This window comes from Anguilla anguilla, chromosome 14 (assembly GCF_013347855.1).
Source record: "Anguilla anguilla isolate fAngAng1 chromosome 14, fAngAng1.pri, whole genome shotgun sequence".
NCBI classification, from domain to species: domain Eukaryota; kingdom Metazoa; phylum Chordata; class Actinopteri; order Anguilliformes; family Anguillidae; genus Anguilla; species Anguilla anguilla.
Window position 1 is genome coordinate 22,270,608 of NC_049214.1, and position 24,195 is coordinate 22,294,802.

At 39.4% G+C, this 24,195-nt stretch overlaps 1 protein-coding gene across 1 annotated transcript in view; it reads left to right on the plus strand.

The window, feature by feature from the left end:
• Positions 1–562: 562 nt before the first annotated feature.
• The window catches only part of trabd2a (TraB domain containing 2A), a 56,338-nt gene continuing 32,705 nt past the window's right edge, over positions 563–24,195 (plus strand). Inside the window, exons 1-2 of the mRNA XM_035391860.1 lie at positions 563–1,557; positions 2,792–3,352. Coding sequence (XP_035247751.1) covers positions 1,456–1,557; positions 2,792–3,352 — 663 coding nt within the window. The 5' untranslated portion in view covers positions 563–1,455. The remainder of the gene's footprint in view (positions 1,558–2,791; positions 3,353–24,195) is intronic.

Consider the following 24,195-nt stretch of genomic DNA (forward strand, 5'->3'; position numbering starts at 1 on the left):
AGGACATAATGCTGACAACAGGAAACCGAACACCTCGTGCAGTCTATTCCATCATTAATTAACCAACACAAACCAACTATTTACACTCAATACACAATGGCAAGCCGTCGGAAACAAACGCCGTCTGCATAGATTGTTTTAATTAAAAATAAGGCTATGTATGCCATACTTTAAAAAACAAAGTAAAAATTCAAAAACAACATCGACCCCCATTCATATACATTTAAATTTAAATTCTACAAGCAGGGGGAAAAGCACACTATACCCACTTGTCTGGCCACACGGAGTAGCAGTGTGTGAGTTATGCAAGTCTAGTGCTTACATTTCTTTTGCGATGCATTCCTATTGGTGTTTATTTGTGAAACTTCCCATTTAATTTAACCTTCACATACAGCTGCTAAAATAAAATGTCAAAGCAAGGGCTGGTTGGCCAGTGCCCAGCATTATCTAATGCCCGACCCTTGAATAAATTCTTGAAAACAATCTTTTTTTTTTTTACTTTCTCAATGAGAGTCCCTGCTCCTCCCCTGTTGCCCGCGGGGATGAAATGCTTTAATCAGATTATTGCACAGTACGAGTGTGTGCTGTGGAGGGGGGATTTGAGAGAAGAGTTCTGCTGACAGAGATGATCGCGCAACTCCAGTATCCCACTGCGAGCGTATACCATGAGGAGTCTTCGAAGTAGTGGGTGCACACGGAAAAGACACTAAAGGAGCGATAATTCCCACATATCTGTTGGAGATGATCACGTTGGTACTGAAAGAGGTACAGAAAGAAGCGAAGAGCTGAAGAAAACTTGGTTGTGCGGAGGTTTGTTACGACGGAGGAAGCGCCCTTTTGTCGAATAATTATTAGAAAGTTGCAGCAACAAGTCCACTCACGGTAGAAAGAGCAAGTTTAACCCGCACCTCGTGTGTTTCCTCAACTACTCAGTATCCGCAAACTCTGGAATTACAAGATTCGTGTTCTTGTTCATAGGACAAACCTCAGAGTTAAAGGACCAATGGGGAAACGGCGTGAAGAATGAAACAAGATTGTCAAAGTATGAAGGAAAGTATCAAACCGTTGTTAACATAGCCTATTCCAGATTCGCCTTTGATTTGAGAGTAAACATGTGACATAGCGGTGTACCTCGTTATTTATCAGAACGGTTTGAAAGATGAAAAACATCGTCAGGAAGCTGATCACAGTATGCCATTTCCATTATCCTCTAGAGAACCGATGAAACTTCAGCCCATTCATGCACCATAAAACAATATATTAGGCTAAATTTAAGAGAGCTTCACATAGAGACGATGAGTGCTGCCAGGATAGCGGCTGTACATCGGGTCAACTCGGGCTGATTAAGTTGAAGTTTGTATACAGTCTATACCATATATAGGCTGTTGTGTTCGCAAATGTTGTAAGGTGGCTGACAGAACAGTTGTGGAAATCCCGTTCACATTTGGAGCTACGATGCTGATCAGGGGCGCATTTATCCACGCATTTCTAATATTGTTGGTGAGGGCCAACCAGTGGAACCTGAGAGATCCAGCTCCATGCGAACTTAACAAAAAGGTAAGTTTCCCCGTAAAAAATAATTGTATAGCCTACTCTCTTTACATACTATAACATAATTTATTTTAGGAGCGGAGATGCCCCATGTAAAATAAAAAATTAAATATTTACTCAAGTCTAAGTGATAGCCTATACCATCAAAACAGCTGTGAAAAGGGAAATGTTTTTTTTTGTTTGTTTTTTTTAACTACTGCAATTATCAGTTTAATGTCGTTCGTCGCGTTTCATTGTACACCATATTAAATATTTATGCTACGGTGACAATGAGATGTTATTGCGGTCCCTTGATGTTCGCTGGAATCGCAATGTGTCCCATGAATAGGCTATTTAACTTCCATTTGTTGATGCAGAAGATCATTGCCTGTTTTGCAAAGTGAACTTAAACGCAGTTGTAAGTGTTTCAGAATCATTTCCCGATACTGGTAAGCAGCTGACCAGTTTTAAGAGTTAACACTGGTGGAGAACTAGGCCTGCACCCAAAGTAGCGTGAAGTGCTCTTTTTGCAGTTATGCTATTAACTTAAATAGTCTTAAAAATAACAAAATTAAGACAAATATTGATTATTTTACATTACCTGCTGAGATCATTCTTAGACTGATTTCCATCAAATGGTCTTTCAAGTATACATATTTCAACTTCAGATAGTTTATGAAGCTGTTGCTGTGTAATAATGCAATTGTTTTTGTTAAATTCTGCTCAAATAATATGAGCAATTTACAAATTTCCATTTTAAACAAACTATATGTAAAAATCATTGTTGGAGAGACCTATTTTATAATTTGCTAATTTGGGTATGCCTATATATATATATATATATATATATATATATACATATATATAGATTTCATTTCAAAAACATCTGAGGAATTTAGGCGTTTTGAGTTGAATGTCTTGATATTAACCCTAACATTCTACACATTCTATCAAATGACATAAGGTTTATGGATTCACTTAAACCACATTTAAAATTAATAACTCTGTTCAAATTAAATAACTCGTATTGACAAATGACAAATTTATTTAATACATTTGCATGGATTTTTATGCATTTTGTTACAACAGTAGCTACATCTAACACAGACATAGACTACATACATTAGATGCTGCTTGACGACATGACTGAGATGAACAAAAGACTTGTCAATCAAGATCAGTTCCAGATTGGCTGAAAAATAAGACATGCAATGCACTGGTGCTAATATGGTTGTGTTTCCCCTCTGTTCTGCTGTGGCAGCAAAGTGACTTGAACTCCTTCCTGTGGACCATTAAACGGGATCCTCCATCATACTTCTATGGAACCATCCATGTCCCCTACACCAGAGTTTGGGACTTCATTCCGGAAAATTCCAAAAAAGCCTTCCAGGAGAGCAACATTGTGTACTTTGAGCTGGATCTGACCGACCCGTACACCATCTCGGCCTTGACGAGCTGTCAGCTGCTGCCGCAGGGGGAGAACCTGCAGGATGTGCTGCCGCGGGACATCTACCGGCGGCTCAAGCGCCACCTGGAGTACGTCAAGCTCATGATGCCCTCCTGGATGACCCCGGACCAGCGCGGGAAGGGCCTCTACGCCGACTACCTCTTCAACGCCATTGCCGGGAACTGGGAGCGGAAGAGGCCGGTGTGGGTGATGCTGATGGTCAACTCCCTCACGGAGGCCGACATCAAGACCCGGGGGGTTCCCGTGCTGGACCTGTACCTAGCCCAGGAGGCCGAGCGCATGAGGAAGAGGACGGGCGCCGTGGAGAAGGTGGAGGAGCAGTGCCACCCCTTGAACGGGCTGAACTTCTCCCAGGTGAGCCGGGGCAGGTAGCTGGGTGGGGGCGCGACTTACTTAATCGTGTGCTTAAAAATCTTAAAAATCACTACGCACAAATAAAACTGCTATTATAACTCAATGAATGTAGTGCCACGGTTAACTCGTTTCATATAATCGTGGCACGAATCAGTACGTTACTTGTCCGAATAAGTTCACCTGTTGTGTCTAAGTGAAACAGTTGTGTGCCAGCATTGTTCTTTTGTCAAATACTCTCAAGTCATCATTGAACCGGTATCTTATTTCAGTGTTCCCACTCATCCCATGCAGCTCAGCTGGATGCATTCTGTATATGTAGCTCCTGTTTTTTTTCTAGAGACTGTGGTCTTAAGTTGGCTGAATGCAGGAAATATCAATTTCATTAATTCATTAATTCTCTTGTTGAGGCAAAAGTAGTGAAAAGCATCCCTGCTGACATTGTGTGGCAACATCTTTTAAAGGTTTTTTCTTTCCGTTAGACTCACTCAAATTTGACTTTCTTAGGCAGTCATTTCACGATGTGATGCACATCAAGATAAAAGTCAATTTCCGAGACATCTGGGTAGGATTTTTAAACAAAATAGATATGGACTGGATCAGCTGAACAAATAATCCAGTTTGGTGTCTCTTCCTGTATTAAGAAAAATTTGACCCTAATGGTTTTCTCATGAATCTAACTCAAAACGTCCTTGTTCGTGCTTGGATAACCGTCAGCCTTGCAATTATGAAGGTCCCTTAAAGCATCCAATTGCATGAAGACCATTTTGAGTTGTGCAATTTGTGCTAATGTCCCATTGGAACTAAGGGGATTACACAAGGCAATTTCATAAAACTTCTGGATCCCTAGCAGTCCTGCTAAAAGCAGAAACAGATATAGATTGGCACTGTCAGGTCCGTTTCACTCATGACAAGTAGATGGTAGTGTATATTTTCAGCATAGTTTAATTCTTTCTAGGACTCACACATCATAGATTCAGTTTATGTGCAGTGATCTGGACCTTTCGTTTTGATTTGTACCATTTGTTTCCATTAGAGCAAGTTAATTTCCTCAAAAATAGTATTATGTAATGTTTACAATGTCTTTATGGGATTTCCATGGTTATGCAGCCAGTGAATATAATTTAGAACATATATATGCTCGCTGGTTTCATTGAACAAGCATAGGACCTGAAAGAAATAGGTAACCAAAGCAGCCAAGCTTCACGTCACTTCATTTCAGTGTCAAACGTTCTTCCAAGGCCAACATTAGCATGAAGGCAAGAAAAGAAATGTATTTTCTTGACAAGTGTAGGGTGAAACTCAAGGCATCCATTTGAAATCTGACCAGAGCTGGAGCAGATTATTTTTTTGTCTCGAAGCAGGTCTCTTTCCTCAAATGCCTTTGGTTCCAGGGTCTGTATAATCTGAATAATCGCTTTTCGCCAATCTGCACGTGCACTAAGCCCATTCTGACAAGTGTGCGGGGTCAGATAAATAATTGATTTCTCAAGCAGGACACCTTTGTCTGTTCTGGAACTCATGGAACTTTACAGATCTCAGAGGAATGCCCTGGTAATGAAACCAGTGTTTTCTTTTTCCTGTCACTGGAAGCAATGGTCCATAAACAAAATGATTAATAGTCTCGCCTTAGCAGACTACTCACAGGGAGTTGGACGAATGTTCATATCTCTTGGTTCATAACTGAAAGCTGCAGAAGGGAGTCACAGCTTTCTGTCATCATTCATACCGGATTAAAGCATACAGGCATTGCCATATATCTCAGCCTTCATATGAAAACACACAAAGTGTGTATTTGATAGGGTAATATATTGAAGTAGCCAGGGTGCATTGTGCATACAGAAGTTTTCCCACCTGGGGTCTGAAGCCAAACCATATGTTGAGGTACTTTTATTCAAAATCATTGTTGCGAGTTCTGAGCTCTTCTTACTTTTCATTATACAGTGTATACTAGAAAGGAAGAACCAGTTGACGTCATTTGTCCTTATGCCATCAGAACTAAACAAAAGGTACAGGAAACTGAAATCTACTGATGTGTCATTTTAATACTTTTTTTGCATTCACAAATGACCCAAAATTATTTTATAATTATTCTTGAAAAAAATAAAAATAAAACGAAGAACAGCTTGTGCCGAAATTGGCTTGCTTTCCCCCTTGGCTAAATGCCAGGTTTGAAGTGGGCGGGGTTAACTGGGTACAATGTACTTCACTAAAATGCTACGACCAGTGAAATCCTTTATACTTGTAATATGTAAATGATGCTCTTGCCACTTTCGTGCAGGCAAGCCAAATTGGAAGTGCCTAAGCATTGTGCCTTCTCTGGATGCAGAAAAACCAATACGCTTTTTTCTTTTCCAAAAAAGAGACCCACAAGAAATTGGTTTAAATTTCTAGAGGCCTACACGCACTGCAATATTGCAGTAACCCCATCAGTTAATATTTGTAGTGCCATTTTCACAAGTGGGACTTCAACCAACTATCTACTAAGACAATGTGGCTTTGCTAAAAAGCTAGCGCTGGTAGACGATGCAGTGCCTTCCCTCCCTACCTACCAACTGTTCTGCTAGTGACACTCCCTGTGGTCGTAGAACAGATGTGTGATGGATCGAGTAAGTAGGCCGACCATTAGCTAACAATAATTAAATATCTTTCAAGGATTGATATGTGGAATTGATGCCTTTCTTTATTCGGGTGTAATGTCCAGAGTTTGAGACTGCAGTCGACTCTAATGTTAGTGTATAGTAGCTCAGTCGTACAATGCTATTACACATTGAATGATTTAACTGCACGATGGTAAAGCCTAGTTTATGTTCCTTTCTTTCATGTTGTCTGGTAGTCAGGTAGTTGCACTGGACAACCTGCTCGAACCTAGTGACGTTTACATATGAGGTGTCTCATGGATATGAAAGTGGAAGATACACGCCCACGCTGTTCTTATCTGCTGAACAGGTCACGATAATCTAATAGTGTTTATTATATTTAAATGCTCACAATTGGTTAAAACCTGAAAGAAACACTAATAAGACAATCAATTATCACTTGTGGGGAATATAACCACAATTATGAATTTCCTAGTACTTGAATAAGTAATAATTGCAAAACAAATTAAACTGGGGAAAAGTGCATCTTTTGGAGTAGTCAGTTTTTTGGGGTTTTTTTTCCTTTTCCGAATTTATACTTTCAGACCTTTGGCCTTTTCATGAAGTAAAATAAAGGGGGTTAAGAAATTGAGTGATATTTTAATATTTTAATTCCATGTTTATTAATTCCACTGTTTATGTAGTTCATTCAAACAGAATTAAAACTATCAAAAAAACAAAAAGTAGCCCTGCAGCAAATTGCATCTGGAGAGAAAAAAAACAGATAATTGTAAATTGTTTGTACAGATGGTGTTGCTTATGAAAAAAGATCAACTCGTCCCTTCCTCTCCCATCTGTGTCCAGATATGTGACAGAAGCCTAATCTATATGAACCAAACATACTTTTACACCAAGCCAAGCCTGAAAAATCCCAATAATTGTTATAACTTCAACTTAATTATGATATTCCTCACCCACAATTGAAGCATTTTAGTTTTCAGTGGAAAAAAAATAACAGGCCTTCTTATTCCAATTGCTGGTTTTTGAACAGCAGCAGAACAAAAATAGTCAGAAAGCAAGAAGGGGATGATTTTCAGCTCCCCATTTGCCATGCACTGGCACATATCAAAATGGCAGAAATGGTTGATGGAAATGTAGCTAATTGTCCGTCTCAAATAATTACGAGCCCGTTCGTTATAAAATTTGACCGAAAATTCACAACCATTCAAAATAATCCTCAAGTAAAATAATGCTGCATTATCATATCTGCAGTTGCTGCCATTTTATTTCAGTCTATAAAGAGAGCCTAATTGTCATAATAATTTTGTCAAGTGTTATCATTTTATGCCAGAACATAAAGTGAAATTACTTTTTAAATAATTCTTTATGAAAGGCCTGAGTGTAATTAGAAAAATTTGATTTGGTATTCAGAATGAACACACGCACACTTTGGGGGTTGATATGGTTGAGATATTGTTACTTACATTTATTCACAGAAACACAAAACAAGAATAGCAAACAGTGACCCAGTGCTCAAAAAGATAACTGCATTCAGATGATCATTCAAATTTGCAAAAAGCTGACTTTGAACATGTCAAGTACAGATTGTTAAATGGCTCTAGTCAGTGAAACTATATTTTCCAGTGTGTTGATTACTGAAATAGCACTGCATAAGTGTAGGTTTTAGGACCCATGTGAATACAATAGTCGTTCTTATTTCCCATTCTTGGCTAAATTCTGGCAACCTGCCAATTATTTGCTGTTTGCCAACAGCAGAAAATCTGTCTGAACCTGTTGGCTAATCAGATTACATCTTAACGAGTGATGTTTCCATTAAAAATAGAACAAAACCCTGTATATGCCATTTCCCTTTATTGGATGGATTTCAAATTCAGTATGTTTCCTAAAGGGTTAAATATATGAATTACTTTATATTATTGTACAATTTATTTAATTTGCACCTGCATGTGTTTCCCAGAATAACGTAAGTGGATTAACAATAATAATGTAAGCTTATCATTTGAATGGGGTATTTTTTCCTGCTGTTAGGATTGCCTATTTACCTTTGTCCAGTTGTGTTTGCAAAAATAATGTCACCTCTACAGAAAGGAGATAGTGTCATATTTGTCAATGAAACTGACCAAAATGGCTGGAAGGAAGAAGCAGAGATTACTAATTTTAATACTTCACATTCACATAAGTGTTTACATTCTTTAACCCATTACCGGTAATGTTTATTTAACAAGATTTAAATTTTGCACAATTACAAATATTTTAGTACATGCCACTCTTCAGGCCTACCAAATTGTAAGTGTTTCATATCATCACTATCATTACTATTTGAATGTAACAGTGGCTTTGCTGCAGGGGAGAAAAAAAAAACCTTAAATATTGTACCACAGATGTTTTAGATTTCCTCTCTTGGGCAAAAGATCCATGTTGAAGGTTCATGGGAGTTTGATTTAGAATTTGACTGGCATAAGGTCACTTAAAGTAGCAGCTAGCCTTGGGAGCTCATGAAATCAGAAACTATACTGCCCTGGATCCACAGCATGGCAAAAAAAAATGTCAGGATTACATTTCTTGAGAAAGCTAACTCAAGTACTTTACACCCTGTCGACATTTGATTTATCGTAGCTGACTAATCTTTAAAGTTTTAAAAAAAAATTAATTTTCTAATATTTTCTAATGTTTTTTTTTACTTACAGTGATTACTGATTCTTTACATGTTGTTTTTGGAAGGAAGGCATCTTTGGCTTTAGGGGGTTTACAAAGACCAATGAGAGAATATAAGCTAAATTTGCTTTATTTGCAAATGGTGCAAATCCACTGAATCTATTTTTCACTCTAGGCATTTTCCTCTGATATTGTGCACTTAGATGAATAAACTCACAAAGTTCCAATCGCAGATTGTGATTGCTCCGCTACATTAGACTCCTCAAAAGCCCACAGGGAATTTGGATTCTTTCTGCATCTAAGCCAACAGTCCCCCGGGGTATACAGAGCACTACAACATCAACACAAAATTCCTCACTTCCTTAGTGAAGCACCACTTTGAGCCCATTATGGCAGCAGACTGTAGCAGGGCTAACATGCTAGCATCGTGGAAGTATCCACCACTCAAAATGATTCAAAATCCACTTATTCCATCAGGTCATTTAAGCTTAGCAGTTCCTAATTACTGCGGATGGGTTTATGAATAGGTACTACATAATATGTAGTGATAATGCATAATCTCAAAAAATATGTTGAGTGGTATGCTCTACTAAAGCCCTAGTTTCCAGTCAGGTTTCCTACAGTGTGTGCCTGTGGCTGCCCAGCAGGGTGCCACATAATTGGCTGTATCGTGGCCCAGGGAGGCAGGGTTAAAGTCGGCACTGCAGTCTCAGACTCATCGTGCAAAAAAGGACCTGCTCATCATTATGACTTCAGAGTGCAGAGAAGAAACATCTGACAACACACACACACACCCTGTGCCCCGCCACTGATGACGGAGGACTTTGCAGTTATGATGCAGGACTACAAATAAGATGAGCATTACAAACTGGGAGAGAAGAAAAATGGAGGAAAAACTGATTTTTAAAACAGCCAAGTGTCCAATCTAATAGGTTGTAGTGTTGATTTCTGAAGACACACAAGGATGGCTTGGTGGTTAAGGATGGTTTTACAACATGGAACCTTTTCAATTCAGGATTTACAACTTTTTCTTTTTTCAAACTTTATTCCAGTCATATATTGTAGTTGTATCAGTTTAAAATACTACTGAAAACTTCACAATTCACAATTTGTTGAAAACAGTAATACACTGAAGTGCTGTAATGACAAAACAAGTAACATCAAGTCAAGAAAATAAACAGTTATTTCTAATTCCATCACGCTCTGCGGTCAGATACACTAGATGTGTAAAGTAGGTGCTAATTGTGTGCTGCAGTTTAACTGAGATTTTTCCAGTGAGTAACTAAGAAATTTGAGTTCTACTTGAGCATTAGTTACCTCTTAATTTTTTTTGTTGGTAGTGTGTTGTAGACAGAGGTGATAGTTGTAATCCTAATAGTGCATTAAAGGAAATCCCGATGATAGGCCAGAACAGCCAATGTACTAATTAATGATTGATTTTAAGCCTTTAACAGTTCATCATTACCTCAATTGTTTCTATGGTTTACTGCTGGGTAAATGTAACAGTTGCTCAAGGGATCAATTCAGGCTGTCCCATAGTCAATCCCTCAATTAGCATCTGTGTGCAGCAGTTACCAGCAATTACCAGAGCTTTGTGCCTTTATTAGCACACACATAAGCACTAAATGTGTAAATACCAGGGAACTCCTAAATGTGTGATATTGAATATTCACCTGCTTTGCTGTGTAAGTATTATACAATGTTTACAAAATTACACCACAATAAAACACGTAACAATGTATAAACATGTCATAGCCATCTAAATCCTTCATAGATATTCTAAGTTCTTCATAGATAAAATATACAGTACATTGTAAATATCACATTTATGATGATATTATTTTGTGGAGGAGTTAAGCATTGCAACATACCTCCAAAAAAAAAACATTTTACAATTATAGTCCTTAACAATCTGCAGCAAATGCCAGAACTGTGGAACATTTCAGCTTCCATCACATGCATTGCAAGTGCAGTCGTTTAAAATGGAGAAAGAATTCGGACCATGTTTAACCCCTGTTGACATATTAAAACAATGGATATTTACTTTGACCTGTACTATGTGAACAAATATAAAAGGAGCTAGCATGGAACAGAAATGATTAAAAAGGACTTGTAAAACAAGCACTGGGGGATCTGTTTAATGCAATGGCCCATCTGTTATGGGAACGGAACTGACTTAACGTTTTTCCGATAACATCCAAGGTCTTTTGATAAGCTGTAATGCAGTTCTTTCATTTCTTTTCTGTCTTGGCAAAAGACCCAAGATAATCAAGAACCAGACAATATGCACGATGATGGTCTATTGCCATTGCTTAAGCTTTGAAAAAATATTCTTGTTGCTCCTCTTGTCCAGACACAGATTTCGGTGCACTCATTTTGTTCTCTGGTGTTATAAATTGATAAAGCTAAATAAAATTCTCTATCAATTCACTACCTACCTGGAGCTTTTGAAAGTTTGTTGTAAAGAACGGTGCCTCTTATCTTTGACATTTTTAGTGTAAGAGACAGATGATCGATTCACACTTCAAGCTGCTAATGGAAATATTTTTTGAAAGAATTCCAGCCGACTTAAAGTTCCTCTGTGAGCACAAGAGGGTAAACTCTGATAAGACATGCTCTGTGTAAGGAACGGTCTGTGTGCTTTCAAAAAAGGTTTTTATATCTCTCCATCAGTCCATTTAACACATCCTTTTGAGCATCCGTTGTGTTTCCTGGAAGCAGAGCGGGAATACCAGATATTTAATTGAGTGATGGACCTGGAGGCTGGACCCCTTGGACTGTACAGATGAAAGGAGCACATGTGCACAGATCACAGAGCAGTGTCAGTTTTGTGTTAACACTGACTTAACAGGAATTTAGTAGCACATTTTGTGCAAATCTTTGAAGTCACAAAAACCAGCGTTGACAGGAGATACACATGAACTTTCAGAAAAGCAGTCAGTAAATCCACTGATGGCTCTCCTTACCAGATTCATTGAGACTATGTAATATCTCTTTAAATGTTGTCGTAAGAGAGCAGGTTTTCAAGAAAGTCAAGATTCTAAAGGTGATTCTGCACTTTTTGCCGTCTGTTTCTTGAAGTATTGTGATAATGTTTGTGTAGGTGATGGTTGTTAGTCTGCTCACATTTGTGGCAAACAGGAGGAGGTAGGAGAAAAATATGGGACCAGTAAGGTTTAATGTGATTGGCTTGTGCTTTCACCAAAGAGTTCCATCAGCCACACCTGTTAGCAGTACTATATGTGCCCACATTTCAACACAATTATGTTTTGGGGGCAGGAAAGTTGTGCCCCCCTGTGAAGTTGAGAGCCCAAATTAGTTATGAAAGTCTATTTTTGTCTGACCCATTCTATCCATCACCTGTACCCCTGCCTAGCATGTCCCATAGATAGAGGCTAGTCAAATTAAGACTTTTTTTTTTTAATGGACAATCATGTGACATACATTCGGGGGTTTGATTAACAGGGCACTTTGACTGTGCCCTGTTCACACTGTGTTTGTTGACTTTTTTCAATTAAGCATTGGCTTTACTAAAGAATGGCAACCAAATACATCAACCATAAGGTCAACCTGATCCATTACAAATAAATGAGAAGAGAAAAAAACATTTTGACAGCCAGCCTTTATAGACCTAATGAAATTTGAACCCCAGTAATAGCCATCACGCCATGATTCTTGTTGAAACTGTGTACATACACACTGAAATAGCAGCAAGATTTGTTGCGTGTCAGTTAAAAGTTGCACTAATAATCACCACCAAGTTCTGATTCCATTTCCGAAAGAACACATTTTGGCAGAACTGCATTAAAAGTTTTGCAGGACAAGCTCTCGGGAGTTACTGCTAAGTTTAACTGAAAAATGACCATTATACGATGTAGCTTCATGTCTAGACTTCAATTGCAGTGGGGCTAAATTAGGGCAGAAGTCAAACTGTGTTTTAAGCCATTTGCTAGTAAAGGCCAGACCAATGTTCTGAGGTGGCGAGTACTATGACTGTCCAATGATTATGTTGGCACCATTGTAACAATTACTCTGAAAGAAAATATGTAGTGTGGGAATTAACTCAAAAATACTCAAAATGTGTGGTCTTGGATGAAAGTTCAGATTTCTTAAAAGATGCATTCAGCAGGCACACAGCTTGTGTTTATATGGTATTATTTGAGATAATTTGAAAAACATGAACACCTGTTATCTTCTCTATTTCAAAGCTATGAAACTGGAGCCTGTTTGTTTCTGTAAACAAAATGACATTTCCTGATATGCCTTCATACTTCCAGATCTATAATGCCATCTTTTCTTCCTGTCATCTCTCATAAATCTCAGCACACATTGTATGTGTGATATATTCTATTGATTGCACTGCTAGGAATATTGCATATCACACTTTTTTTTTTTTGGTCCATGAAAGGTATTTTTTATCCCTGTTGCTTGTTTTATATGGGGGTCAGTGGTTTTTTAATGTGCAGTGATCTGCGCTGGCACTTCTGAGAGTGAAAGTCTGTTCCCTGCCCCCACCCTTTGTATTGTTTACTTTTTGTCCCTGCTCGGAGAGAATTCCACACACTCGGGAGGAATAGCCTGCATTTTCAGGGTCATTTGCGCCCAAAGAGTGTTTGTCTTTGGGGATGGGGTGGAATTGTCAGGATTTGGTAGCCGACCTCATAAAAGCTGTAGATCTCTTGACAAGAAGCCTACTGTTCCTCGCTGCTCGCAGTTAATTTCATCGCCTCTCTGCCGGTCCTCTTTTTCTCACAAATGGCCCCACATCCTCCATAAGGCCCAGGCCTCCAGCTTGATTTCAATTTTCTCTCCATTTAACATTTTGAAACGTTTATTGTCGTTTTGGATTATTGAACTTTATTATTATGTCTGGCTATTTTGATAATTATGTTTTGGATTCTGCATAACAACAATTGTTATACAAACAATTAAAAACATATAAAAGTATTTGAATATAAATGCAATCTCAGCGCTCATCAGAGCTGAACTCTAGATTACATTTAGCATTTTGATGCTGTAACTGTTGATTAGAATGTGTTGCAGTGATTCTGGTCATCAGAGCCAATACATAAATGTATGTATTTGCTGTATTCCACTCTTGAAAACTTAACTGTACGTCTTCAACTTTTGCTTCCATAGCAAGTCTTCCAGATTAATTTCTGTGTTTAGGGGTTTTATTGGATATTCTGTTGTGTCTGTATGAGTTCTTTCTTCAGTGGGTAAATTCAAATTTTATTTATTTTTATTTTTTTTGCTTTTTTTTGTTTTGGTCCAAACCTCATCCGGGGGTATTGGATGGATTTTTGTCATCCATGTATGCGTGGTTTCTATTTCAGGAATTGCTCACCAAGCCTGTGGCAACTGAAGTCCTGAAAGAGATACTCTGCCAATTCTACATCTTGTTCTTTTTACGGCAGAGGCTCATGAGTAACCGAACCATTGTGGGCATCCTTAACGTTTCAGACTTTTTGGTAGCAATTATGTCCCATGGTGAATTACTCCTTCAGGGTCTACTCTACAACTCCATTTTTTAATTTTGAAAATTCTTGAGAGGATTAATGAGCCGGGCTTATTTTGCCTGCCTCCTAACAAGCACATCTTGAACGGGACACTCATCAGTGTGAATGTGGTCTTTGTCAATTAGAGCTTCAAAACATCCCCTGACATAAACCGGCTTGAAAAAAAATAATCTCAGGAAAGCCATCGCAAAGATGACCCTAAGAAGTCATCCAGTCTCCATAATGGAAGTCACAGAACTGATGTTTAACATCAACTCTTTTCTTGGGCCAAACAAATGTCCAATGCTATCACCATATGTAGTTTCAGCAAGGAAACATTTATTTAACCCATGTCCATTTGTGGTTCCAAAAGGAAGCACATTAGTGACCCCAGTGCCTCAGCAGATGTTGCAGGGTTAAAACCTTTTAACCTGCTTTTGAAAGAGATGTTTGCCAGCCATGGAAACTTGAGCATTACAGCAACCTTCTTTGTCGAGTGTACAAAACTAATAACCGCCCCAAAGGCATCTACAGTTTGCATGGGTTCATGCATTTATTAAATGGGGGCATCCTCAGATGATGTCATCATGCCACAATGGCCATTTGTGCATAGGATGGTGCTCAGCAAATTGATTGAAACAAGCAACTAAGAGGATTTGTGGAACATGTGCAGTAGTCCTGTTCATTTGCACACAGAGTGTCATTCTAATTAAGGCCAGTTAACAAGGTGAAATTGTTTGCTTTTCTTGCTGTACGTGCAGTTTCCCACAAACCATGCCTTTAAACCAGTCATTACTGTCAGCATGTACTTTGTGGCTTCTACTTCTGGATTGCTTCAACTTGCGAAATGTACTCTTCATTGTCTGGACCCAAATTCAAGAGACATTGACGACTTTACAATCTGCACAGCATACACAGTTCAGATGCTCAGGAAATGGGAAAACTTTTCTGAAGTTTATTTGCTGGCCCTTATTGTGCATAATGCTTATCGCTGTGGTGCACAGAGAATGGTGGGACTTGCCTGTAAATATAACCTTTAAATGATCAAACTGGTTTTCCTAAATGGAAAACTTATTTGCATTCTCTACTGTGACAGGAATAAAGGGACACTATGTTGTAATATGGCCAGCTTTGGCTATTACATTTGGGATTACCTCCCAATGGATTATTCAGGAATTTGTTAATCACATAAAATAAATTAAAAGCTGGCTGAGACCAATAATTTTTCTTAAAGGTAAGATTTTTGCCCCTTATGATTCCAGCTCACCAGCCACTCCTGTGTGAGACATGCATAACTGCTGAAGTTTGGGCATCCTGTCTCCAACCCTGTGCTGTTTCAGGTTTCAGGCACTTTTCCGCCCTGTTCTTTAGACACAGATACAGAGAGCAGACCAGCAAGTGCACTGGGCTGATCTCAAAGCTACAAATCCCTGAATCCTTAAGCCTTTTGATCCAGTAATGCTACTTTAAACTATAGGTCTACTCCAAATCAATCAAAGTGGAATACATTAACAGGAAAACTGCTTCATAAATAGTTTCTAAAAGACACATTTGTACATTTGCATCCTAACAGCATTATGATGAGGGTGATTTATGTAGCCTAATTGAAAAGGATAAACATGAACAGACCAGTCTACAGGAAAATCTTGAGCCACCTGTGCAAGCTTCCATGTTCCCCAGAGATGAGAGAAATATGATTTCTACATAAAACTACATATAGGCTAGCTGCTAGCATGTTAAATGTAAGCTTGTTTAACAGTTTTTAAATGCAATTAAAACGTCAGAAAGTATATTCATTTTAAATCATGTTTTTATAGTTTTTGTAATTATCTTGATTAACTTATTCTGAACATGAGCCACACAGGCTGTGTAACCATGATGGATGTGACATTTGTATGTGGAAATTGTGAACTGTCTGCTGCAAATCAGTGATAACAATGTCATAATGCACAGATCAGTTCATTAGTAAATAGTTTAGTAACTATGGAAGGTATCTTCAATAGATTAGATGGTAATGCAAGTCATGCTTCCTTTCAAAATCTGATGTTTTTTTTTTTTTGGAATACTCTGAACCTTATAGATCACTACATTTTGCTTTAGGCCTTTTTTTTGCTACACAAAAATAATTATCTTTGAAATAAACACCCAGAAACCCCACCCCAGTCATTTAGTATCCATCACGCACTAAAATAAATACCCAGGAACTCCCACCCAATGACTTAATATCCATCATGTGCAGAGGCAGTGTTTTTAAGAGCAAATGCTCTCTGGGCTAAGAAAACTGCACGTGGGAGAAACCTGAGCTCACCTCACAGGGCATATAATGAAATGTGTTCAAAACTGGAATAAAGGCTCTTTTGGCTCTCTGGACGGTAATGAATGTAAATGAATGCAGAGCATCCCTGGTGGATACAACAGGGGATAATGGCAGCAGGGGTAGTATGTAGTGCATGTTGTGTTAAAACTACAGATTACACCCTCAAGTCAACAGCCCAGAGAGATTGATATGCAATCCCACTTCTGCTTTTGTTTTTCCTCCTAATTTTGTAAATTGGGAGTTCTCAGTTTCGAATCAGTTTGGTTTAATTATGTTGTCCTGAAAGGCCTGTACAGAGTCTGTGAACAGGGAGTCTCTGTGGCCAACACCTCTCTACGCCTCTCCCCCTGTCCACCCCCCTGTCAGGGGTGCTGTTGATGGGTGTAGGCGGCAGGATCAACTGCCTAGCACTTGTGATCCATTGGGGGGGCATAGACGAGCCATCATTCTGGGCTCTGTAGCCCCATTTTGTTTCTGATGCTGATGCGTCCTGACAGTCTAAATAGTCAGTGGTGGCCGAGCACCAAGGTAAACCGGCTTCTCGAGAATGTTTTTTTTTTTTTTTGCCTCACTCAGTGTATGGTAGGTAGACCTGATGTAACATCATACATTCTCCTCCAAGGCTGTGTGGGAAGTGGTTGAGGTTAGCCCGTAAGTGGCTGAGAACTCAGAGGAGAAACAGGGATCGCACACACGGCCCCGCGGCCCGCCAGGTTCGCAGCTCCAGGGAGGGCTCTCTCGCTCGGCCGAAAGACAAGCGCGTATTCAGCCCACATATATCCAAGCAAACCAACCCCATCCCTGGGTGCCGAACATGTTTATTTTCCATCAGAATGCCAATACAGTGGCCCATTCTACCACTCCCAAAGAAGAACAGGTCCCCTTCTTTCCAGAGAGGTATTTAACTTGGTCTATTGTCAGTCAGTCGGCCATACATTCACAAATTAATTTAAGCAGGTCGCCTGTCAAAAGCTTAATACTTACATTTATCAATAGTTATAGTTGTCAATAGTTTATAAAAATGATCAGTTCATGTTTTTTTTCTAGAATTAAGCTGTCTGTACAAAAATATTTCAAGTATGTATACCTCTCTCTTGTTCCCCCACCAACCACCACCACACCACCCCCCACCCCCCGATTGGAAAATTAATAAAAATCTTCAAAGGCATGCTTGAGTCAGACCTCTAGCGTTTCCAGTAATCCATAATGAGGAGTCCTCCCTCTCCAGTCGTTAGACCCTGTTGGAATGCTGGGGTCACATCTCAAGACCAGGCCGGTGTGGAGTGCGTGCCGCATCAAAGTGATGACCTGGAGCTCAGAAGGCTGTTGGCTGAGCTAAAATGGACCGTCAGCACAGTATTTAACAGTGCTGACCTTGAACAGTCTGCCAAAGAGGCGAATGTGTCTTATTTTCACGGTCTTGAGTAATAAAATTTTTAAAACGTCATTGTTGACCAAAAATGAAACGTGCACATGTGCCACTGAATGATTTGTTATGAGACATAAATAAGTGCTGACATTCATAAATAAGCATTTTCACAGATCAGTTCATTTAGTAACAAATAGTCTGATATATGTTAAACTACATACTTCTCAGAAACCTCTGTGGAAATATTTTAGCTGGATATAAGATGTGTTTGTATACAAATTGGAGGTTATGTTGCTTAGGATCTGTGGTACTGGGCCATCAGCCACTTGGTGTCATTTTCAGACATTACCAGATCATTTTTGCAAGGTGTGTAAAACCACCTTTTTAGCAGCAATGAGCATGTTGCTTTTTACCCAGCTGAGCTAGCTTGCTGAGATTAGTTTGAAAGGGGGGTGGCTTATTATACCCAAAGCAGATAAGAGAGATAAGCAGAATGGAATATGTGTTTGAGGACAAGTTCTCATAAAAGCTCAGCATGTAACTGCTGGGTAATTAGAAAATGAAAGTGAGAGGTGTCTGTGTAACTGAAATGATCATGTCTAGATGTCCTTAAGGAAATTATTCTGACCACCATAGCCAATGATTACTGGAGGTTTTGATCAGGTCACCTCCTGCACACCCACACCATGTCTAGCCTGCTCGTTCATAAAATTAGCATACATGTAAAGCTACCAAACTAGCCAGTTTAGTGAAATGCGTAGGGTTGTATTACTACTGAGTAATGACAAACATGAACCAACATTAGAGCTATCACAGAACATAACGGTCAATGGCTGCATAGCCATTTTCTTTTTGTCTACTTTTACTCGGCTAAGAAATAACAGCATGAAATCCCAGTGTGCAGAAACCTTACTTTCCCTTGAAATATTTAGCTGTCACTTCAGTTTGTGTGTAGTTAAACTGTTGGATGAAAGTGTGATTTAAGACTGAAAATTGTTATGGGGCCTTGCACCAAGATTGTCTGCAGTTGTACGTTGTAAAAATGGCCTTACTGCAAGATGTCAAACTCCAGATGTCAAAGTACAGGCGTCATAGCTGTCATTATAAAGCATCGTACTGGTTATAGATTATTGCACATAGTAATCTACTCTCAGTCTTTGTCATCACTCATGGTTATAGTTGCATCTTTTGTGCATAGAATACAAGCGGTTTCCACCTAAGATGTGTCACTGGCACAGAAGGGGTTGCCTGCGCATTTTTGTTGCTGTCTGAAAAGAAACGGAGATAAAGGCTCTTTTTCATGAGGGTTAATGCTTTTAACAGTAGGCCATTAAAACAGCACTCTGAAGCTGCCCTTCTGCACAGCTGTTGACAGAATGAAAGTGTAGCTTCTGTATGGCCAGCGGTCATTTGGAACGAAGGATATGAGTCTTCACTACTTGCTGATATTTCCCCATCCTGCTATGCTCTCCTTTAAAATACTAAAAGGAACACAACACAGGTACAACCCAAGAAACCCTGCCTGTCCAGAAATTACCCTGCTAAATATCTATTGGGAGTGTCCGTTATTTATTTGAGAGGGGGTGTAGGTATTTAGGCTAGCTTGCCAAATATATAATAACCCAAAATAGTCTAGGGCCTCAATTTTCAAACGTGCCAAACGGTGATACATATTTCGAAGATACTGAAGAAACTTTAAAGAATATTAATATAAATTATATTAATTAGTTCATTTTCGCATGGCATCTACCTAACTTGCGAAGTTTCAAGTTCATAGGAACCCCAACAAAGCACGAAACTGTTTCAGCACAGGCCTAGTGGTAGAAAGAATATGAAGGACGGAGAAATTCTTGTGAATGTGTCCAAGTGTTTAATTTTAGCATTTAAAAATGCACTAGTGAGTTTGGCTTTGCCTTATATTGTGGTATTATGCACGGGACTTTTCACGTTGCAAACAGTAGGCTACCTGTCCACCTCGACCACAACAAAAGTCTTAGCATTGCCCTACAGTATTGATTGCTTACGAACAATCAGAGGCAATGAAGGCTGCAGTCAAAATTGAACCAGTAAACAACACCAGTCCAGCATAAACAGCCAAACAACTACTACCCCTGCAGTAGGTCATGCAACGATATGAAGCACAGTAGTTTCAGTTTAACCCCAAACTGATATTGCAGCCATAAAATATTGGCCGTAAGAAGAAACCGATCTTAACTCACCCGCAAGTTTGCATGAGTAGGCTATAAGTTGAATGCGACGTTCTTCGGCGAAAGATTCTTAACACGTTGTCTTTTTATTTCCATCTCTACATTTCAGTTCGAGGTTCCAGTAACCTAACCGCCATGAGCATGGTTAACGTCATGTCAATCACTCGTAGTCTTAGCCCTGTGGTTTTTTACAGTCTCTGGTTTTAGCACTCCACTCGGGGCTCGTTATGCTCCTGGATGCTCGTATAGTTGTTTGATAACTTTAGTTGTTCACCCATTTTGGATGTGCATGTCACGCTCGTAGCAAGCGCCATTATTTATCATTTAAGGTGCAAGTTCACACTATGTGATTAAAATGTTCTTTACTGAACATGCTGATGCAATGCAGTTGTAGACCACTGACTTAGAACGTCGAAAAAAACATTCCAAAAACCTATTCTTCAAGTGCCTAAAGCGACACCGTATGTAGTTTACGCATTTCTGCTGGTTTATCATGAGAAAGCGATCTTTTGCTATTGCATCTGTTGTAGTTCTAAGCTCAGTTTAGATGAGGCGAGACGGGACGGTTACGTTTTATAAGAGAGATATTGAACGTCTTCTCTTGGCATCGCCTACATGCCCGGGTTTTATAACGTTTTGGGATTTTTCTGCAAACTCTCTCATCTCACCGCCAGTTTGCATCCAAGCAAGCAGACTGCAGAAACATTTTTTTTATTCTTTGAAGATTAAATATAGTTTGCATGCGAACGTTTTGAGTTACTAAGTCTTAGTCAGTAAAGCCTGCTGCCAAACACACTTGGTGACTTGGAGTCTCATCCTGACTCAGCTTGAAAACGTGTCACATTTTGGGTCATGTGGAGCATGCAAGCACCTTATGTGCTAGCACTTGTTTAGTTAAATTTCAGTTTGTGTCTTCCTGTCAACAGGGGGGAAATCCTTAAATTATCTGTGTCTGTGATTGCTTTTGGCAGAAGAACAAAACATTTTGCTCCCTTTTTTGTGGTAAGCCTGCAATAATTTAAAATGTTATATTAATGTTTCACCTGTTGCTGAAACTTAGAATGAGAATTTACTCAATAGGAAGAGCACATTCATTTCCCAGTCGATAAAAAAAACTATAGGCTATATATTAAAAAACACAGCTAGGTAGCCTACAGAGCAGTAGCCAGCTGAGTGGACACTGCCACACTGTTAAGGCAGAGTCAAGCAGTAAAATAAATAAGAGAGGAGAGTGCTGGTGTCTGATTTCCTGCTTCTACTATTGTTTAATGTTACATTCAGTTTGCATTTAGCTTAATCAAACAGAAACCAGAGCATGCATCATTTTTCAAACCCTTGTAGCACCTATTTGATCCTTGCATCGGCCTATTCTTAAACGGAAAACAGTCATAGGTCAAATAACTTCATACCACTGTGCAGTGCAAATGGCAGATTGCCTGTTTTTATGTTCATACTGTAGAATTAGCCTTTATATGTGAAATGTGTGGGTAACACTGCTTCAGAACATAAAATAATATTCTTACTTGTTTTCAAGCATACTTGTGTAGAGTATGCTACAGTGACTTTTCTGAGATTGTGGTAGATTTCCTTATCAAATGGCTAGCTAGCCGATACAGTAAACTCCCACATAACCAGCCTTAATGGGATCAGATGGGATACATGAAGGGTGAAAATTTGGATAAGTACAGCAGTAGAGGCAATTTCTGAATGTGCATATGTAAAAAAAAAAATGCAGTGAATGTGAACAAGCAATCACATATGGTGGAGAGGTCCAGTAGTCCTAGCTTGCACCTAGAGTGCTAGTATGGTCTGCCCATTATTGAAGTCCACTGCAAAAAAGTTTACCCTTTTGCCTGGCTGTCAATCTTAATTAGAAATGCATATGAACATATAAACAAGGTTGTCAGGTAGGTCACTTATGCTGTTGGTGGCTATGTGGAAGTTTACTGTAACTATAGCTATAATGAACAACAATATGGCTAATTAGCTAGCCTATGCAAATGTATGGAAATTAATATTTTTCTTAGCTGTATAATGGATGGAGAAATTAGTATGGCTAGTTAGCTAGCCTATGTAAATGACTGAAAATAAATATTTTCCTTAGCTGTATATGTAAAAATTTGTACTACTAGATAGCTAACTTATGTATGTGGCTGTAAATTTATATTTTTATTAGCTGTATAATGGACAGAGAAATTAGTTTGTCAATGACTAAGTTGGATGCACAGTTATGGTGGTAGTGTCTTTCAAAGGAAGCTTAGATAGCCCAGAGAAAATGAGACAGTGTATGTGTACTGGATCACCACTCTAGCTAAAATTACTTAAAACTCCCTGTTGATTATAAACAAGCTATGGTGTTCACAGGAACATTTGACTCTGAAAAGTGTTTGTCCATGTTGCCATCATGCTCCACAGAAGCAGATCTATCTTTCCAGTACAGAATTCAGATATCATGTTCAGTTTTGTTTTGAAAATGGCATTCAAAAATTAAATACACGGCTTGATCTGTTTCGTGAGCCTCAAACTTAAATAAAACATCACCACTTTGAAAAGATGGCTTGGAAAAAAAAAAATGAAACCATGCTATCTATGCCTTGTTTAAGTGTGTAATCATTTAGCTTATGGTCTTCCACTTCATTACTCCCACTGGGAAGTGTGCATATAAACTTCAGAAAATGAGCGCCCTTTGGGAAAATACACCCCCCTGGCCACCTGGCTCCCTACCGAAAGCGGCATCTCCATCACAAATGACAATTATTGACTTTCATTGGGGATGGTGCTTTAATACGAGCCAACTTTGGTTTGAAGTGTGCGGCCGCCCAGCAAAAGAGGCGAAACGAGCTACGTGTTTTAAGCTGAGGGTGGGGGTGGCGGGGAGGGGGAGCCCATGGACTAGGAGAACACACCCGCTGACCCACGGCAAAGGACACAACAGAAGGGATCACAGGAAGAAATGTAATTCGTTCAGCTCTCCCTTCTCGCTCCCTTAGTTCCGTTTCTCCCCCCTCTCCTACTCCTTTTTTGTGCGAGTGATCCGTGCTCTCCCCAACCCCCAACACCCATGATTTACACCACCCCCCCTCCCTCAAAGATGAGGCTCGGACAGAACAGATGTGAGAGTTTTTGTTGTGGAGTTGGGAGGCTGGCGGGGTGGCGATAGGCTAATTTGGGCAGCATAAAGCCAGCCCCCTTTCATATGCAGAGTGGCCCTTTGATCACGGGTGGATGAAAGTGCAGGGAGTGGAGAGGGTGGCAGGGGGCTCTTTGTCTCCAACAAGAAGGCATCTGCAGAGCTCTGCCCTCTCCTCCTATGCGACCGCTCTGACAATGGCGGCGAAAGTAAAAAGTGTCATCTGAGCACTGTAGAAAACATCACAAAAAAGAATAGAAGCCCGGTCAGTGGTTGTGCAAGATAAATAAATAAACAAAGAAATGAACCAAATGCACATGTATTTGCAAGAATATCTGTTCACAGCGATGGCTTAGTTTATTTTTTCACTTGAGAAATTAATCAAGTTGAATTTTTGTACTAGGAGATTGATTATTTTTCTTGTTTTTCTTCTTCTTTTTTGTCGGGGGTGCAGAGAGATGTACAAAATGAGCTAGAGCCTCAAAATAAACATGAGACTTTCATGATATGAAAGCAATATTAAATGAATAAAGAAGACACCACCATTCTAGAACATACAGAGAAAACTAAGGATGAGGGGAACTATGTCCATAAAGAAATTCTTTTTTTAAGGGTAAACCCTTTGGAAAGGCTCTCCATCAAATGTTTAATTATAGTCCAGAGATATTTCTTGCAGTCTCTGTGCTCTTGTGTTTTGCTGAATGGCACTTGGACTTGGCTCCATGGCTTGCAATGGACAGTAATTCATCATACTATAAATCTACAGAAGCTTTCTTAGTGCTCCGTAGTGGCGCAGTCATTAAATAAGCTTGCCTTATCATCACAAGTGTGAGCCTCAGCTATGACATAAGCAAACTATGACCACGATTCCACAGGGATAGTACACAATTGACCTTTTCCTTCTTGGGGTGGGGCCGGTTAAAGCTGGCCAGGGTCAGTTTCCTTAGGTTACCACAGCAGTAGTTCAAAGTGCCCACAGGCCACCAGCTGTCATCAGTGTGAGGTATGCTAGCTCAGCTGTGAAGTTTTTTGTTGGGCATATTCAAGGACAGAGATTCCAAATCAAGGAG